Source organism: Monopterus albus, unplaced genomic scaffold (genome assembly GCF_001952655.1).
Source record: "Monopterus albus unplaced genomic scaffold, M_albus_1.0 scaffold354.1, whole genome shotgun sequence".
NCBI lineage: Eukaryota > Metazoa > Chordata > Actinopteri > Synbranchiformes > Synbranchidae > Monopterus > Monopterus albus.
In genome coordinates, this window is record NW_018128234.1 from 132,023 (window position 1) to 136,638 (window position 4,616).

At 41.6% G+C, this 4,616-nt stretch overlaps 1 protein-coding gene across 1 annotated transcript in view; it reads left to right on the plus strand.

The window, feature by feature from the left end:
- Window positions 1-2,083: 2,083 nt before the first annotated feature.
- LOC109974937 (zinc finger protein OZF-like) overlaps window positions 2,084-4,616 on the plus strand; it is a 12,975-nt gene continuing 10,442 nt past the window's right edge. Inside the window, exon 1 of the mRNA XM_020625408.1 lies at window positions 2,084-3,170. Coding sequence (XP_020481064.1) covers window positions 2,171-3,170 — 1,000 coding nt within the window. The 5' untranslated portion in view covers window positions 2,084-2,170. The remainder of the gene's footprint in view (window positions 3,171-4,616) is intronic.

Here is a 4,616-nt window from a genome sequence, read left to right on the forward strand (position 1 = left end):
TCGATATTCTATTTTTTTGGCACATACTCGTTTTTTGTTCATTCTACATCCTAAAAAAAAAAAAGAACACCACCAATTATTTATGTTCAGAATAAAGAACCACACGAAAGACGTTGTCGTGTCCTGAGCTGATTCAGTTTCGCCAGGCCACACCTCGTTTACCCATCACTACTTATGTGTGTATGTACGTACTGTAAATATGTACAGTATGTATGTTGGAAGGGGAACAAAGTCCGAACCACGTCAACAACCGGAACTTCACAGTGTGACATCCGGCGGAAGTAAACAGCGCTAGCAGCGATAGCTTTGTAGATGAATGGGGTTAGTTGAAGGCGGTTATCTTTTTTTTTTATCGCAGATGTATATTTAGTCTGTAACAAATCAACAATGTCTTCAGTTCAGTATCTGAGAGAGTTCGTCACCGAGCGACTAACTGCTGCTGCTGAAGAAATATTCGGAGTCTTTGAGAAAACTGTCGTCGAGTACGAGGAAGAGATCGATCGTCAGCGCAGACTGCTGGCTGTCGTTTGGAAACCAGAAGTAAAGCTACACAGAATAGGTCTGTAAAACTCGAAAGGTGTTAACCAAACTAACACAAAGACTCTAACACCGGTGACTCAGCATAATGTAGTTTCTTGTTCAAATTTTTATTTTTTTCCTCTGGCATGGTTAACTTAGGAACGAGTAAAACTACACATAATAGGTCTGTAAAGCCCGAATGATGGTATAAAACTAACACGGGAATATGCTGCAAACCGGTATCCATGATGCGTCTTGTCTGCGTCCTCCACATTAAGAGCTGATTTTTGAATAAAGGAGAACGTCCGGTGAGTGTGTTTTCACTTTCATTCACTCCCTCAGTCAGTGCGACTCTTGTAAAGGAAGGAATAGATAGATAGATAAATTAAGCCTCTATTAGTTCTGAGGTCAGTTGATATTAAAAGGAAAATTTCTATTTTCACAGGACCGTTTCACATCAGTATATTATTAGATTACTTCCTAATGTGACTTATATGTGAATTATCAAAATATTCTGATGTAGAATTTCAAAATGACACCTCTCTACGAAGTCATATAAATGCTATATTTATTAGTTCACTTTGATATTAAAAGGAACATTTCTGTTTTCGTAGAACTATTTTACATGAGAATCATAGTGGGCCACCTCAGAGCTTGACTCCAAAATTATCAATAACAATTTGATGCAGAATTTCACATTTAAGCCCCCCTCAAATGTCATATAAACGCTATGTTAACTATAAGCTCAGATTGATACTAAAAGGTGACTTTCTGTTTTCACAGACTAATAGTTTCATATTATATAGGATATGGGGTGAACTTTGTCAGAAAAACTACCTGTTAGAACAATTTGAACAATTAATATAATGTTTATGTGGCATTTAGAGGGCTTTAATTGTGAAATGCTACGTCAGAATGTCTTGATGTTTTCTGAGTCACACTCTGAGGTGGTCCACTATCATTCTGAAGTGAAATGGTCCTGTGAAAAAAGAATGTTTCCTTATAACATCAATCTGAAATTAGAATTAATAATTTCTGCATTTATTTGTTTATTTATTTATTCATTTACTACTGTCAGACTGACTGTATGAAAGGGAAATCATGTTGACCGGAAGACTGCTTTTATTCTGAATTCAGTTTTTCCCCTCTTGCATTTTTTGGGATAACCTTCTGAACATGGTACTGTGACTGATTTGAAGTTACAGCATCAATCTGTTAATGTATAAATTAATTACAAAACCTTTCATTCTGAAGTCTAAAGAGGAAGTTGCTGTTAATTGAATTTTTTATCTTAATCATTACAATTTTCAGTTCAGCTTGAAAATGACAACATGAACAATGTCCTCTACAGAAACTTTTAAGATAGACTGTAAAAATTCCACTAAGAAGCAGGCAAATAAGAAACATTGCTTTTGTTTTTTCCTCATCACATCAGTGACCTGTTCCTTCCTTTGTCCCTCCAGAGCTGCCACAGCAACATGTCTGTAAGGAGGAGGAGGTTCTGGCTGACCAGCAGCTCTGGAACCAGGAGAGGAACTCCAGTCTGGACCAAGAGGACCCAGAGCCTCCACAGATTAAAGAGGAACAGGAGGAACTCTGTAGCAGTCAGGAGGGAGAGCAGCTTGGACTGAAGCAGGAGACCAATCCCTTTATGTTGACTCCTACTTATGAGGATAATGACCACAGTGAAGCAGAACCAACCAGTGACCAGCAGCACCTCTGTCACAGCTCTGCTGTAGCTGAGAACCAGGGTCAGGAAGGAAGCCAGCATAGAGACTCAGGATCAGCTAGTAATGCAGAGCCAAAGCCAAAGAGGAGACGTCACAAAGACACAAGTCACAGTAGCAATGTAGACACCTCTCCCCTGTCAGAGACTCAGTGTGATCCTTCCACAGATAGAAAGTCCTTCAAATGTGACACCTGTGGAAAAGTTTTTAAGACTAAGTTCTGTTTGAATAGACATCTGAGAGTCCACACAGGTGAGAGGCCGTATGTTTGCAGCACCTGTTGGAGAGGATTCAAGCAGTCATCACATTTGAAATCTCATTTAAGATCCCACACAGGTGAGAAGCCGTATTCTTGTAAAAGACGTGGAAACTCTTACAGGGAATGGCAGAACTTGTTGATCCACATGAGAACCCTCTCAGCTGAGAGGCCACATGTTTGCAACACTTGTGGCAAACGATTCAAGCGGTCATCATATATGGGTGTTCATTTACGAACCCACACAGGTGAGAGGCCGTATGTTTGCAAGACCTGTGGGAAAAGATTCACACAGTCATCATCTTTGAATGTTCATTTAAAAATCCACACAGGGGAGAAGCTGCATTCTTGTAAAACATGTGGGAAGTCTTGCAAGCAACGGCGGGAATTGTTGATCCACATGAGAACCCACACAGGTGAGAGACCATATATTTGCAAGACATGTGGGAAAGGATTCACGGTATCCTCGAACTTAGATGTTCATTTACGAACCCACACTGGGGAGAGGCCATATGTTTGCAACACCTGTGGGAAAGGATTCATGACGTCCTCAAGTTTGCATGTTCATTTACGAACCCACACTGGGGAGACGCCGTACTCTTGTAAAGCATGTGGGAAGTCTTACAGGCATCGTAAGAGCTTGTTGATCCACATGAGATCCCACACAGGTGAGATTTAAATAATTTCTTTTTTATGTCAGCGAGAACTATGCCATCCACAATCAATTAACTACAGAAGGGGGCAGTACCTCTGACATCCTCCAACACCCAAGACACATTAGATAAGAAACAAACGCCACAACACATGACAGGATCATAATAGTGGTACATGTGTAGTTGGGGCTTTTGCTGTGTGGACCATCCACATGAACACAGTTTTTGGCCTGCACACAGATGTTCACACAGAGTCTGTGCAGATCCATTCGGACCTGGGAAGATGACAAAAATTACATCACTTGACCTTAGTGGATATGGGGATGCACAAAGCATGAATAACCTCTTACTCTTTGGGTTTTAGCTGAGACCAGCTAAACTAATCCCACACCAGTTTTAATGGCCAAGGCTTTTAAGTCATAAATTCCTGGCTTTCAGCCAAGCTCTTTAACTTTACACAGTAGAGTTAATTTGTCATGTTAACAGTGTTCAGTGACTGTTTATATGACTCTTAGAGAAAACCTGGTCCTGCTTCACTCACAAGATACTCCTTAGTTTCATGTAATGCACAGAAGTTTATGACTGAGTTACACCAGCAAAGGTTTACTATGGACCAGCAGCGCTCTCCATAAACTTCACAAATGCCAGGTGTTACAGAGTTATGCTGTGCTTTATAAGATTGTTTGCTTTTGACTGACACCACAGTAGCTCAGATTATAACTCCAGGGAAATTAGCTGAAATGTACATTATGATAGTCTTCTACTTTTGGCTGTTCCCGGCAGGGGTCACCACAGCGAATCATTTCTTTCCACCTAACTCTATCCTCGGCATCCTCTATTCTCACCCCAATTAACTTCATGTCCTCTTTTAGCACATCTATATATCTCCTCTTTGGCCTTCCTCTTGACCTCTTGCCTGGCAGCTCCATCTCCAACATCCTTCTACCAATATAACCACTATCCCTCCTCTGCACATATCCAAACCATCTCAATCTCTGACCTTGTCCCCAAAACAGCCGACCTGAGCTGCCCCTCTGATGTGCTCATTCCTAATCTTGTGCATCCTGGTCACTCCTAAACAGAACCTCAACATCCTCATCTCTGCCTCTTGTCTTTTCCTCACTGCTACAATCTCTAACCCATACAGCATAGCTGGTCTCACTACTGTCTTGTACCTTTGTCCACCCACTCCAACCCGCCTGCACTCGCCTCTTCACCTCTTTCCCCCACTCCCCGTCACACTGGACTGTTGACCCCAAATACTTAAACTCCTGCACCTTCTTGACCTCAGCCCCCTGTAACCTCACTGTTCCACTTCCCTCCCTCTCATTCATACACATGTATTCTGTCTTACCACGACTGACTTTCATTCCTCTTCTTTCCAGAGCAGACCTCCACCTTTCCAGGTGTTCCTCCACCTGCTCTCTGCTCTCACTACAGATCACAATGTCATCCACAAAC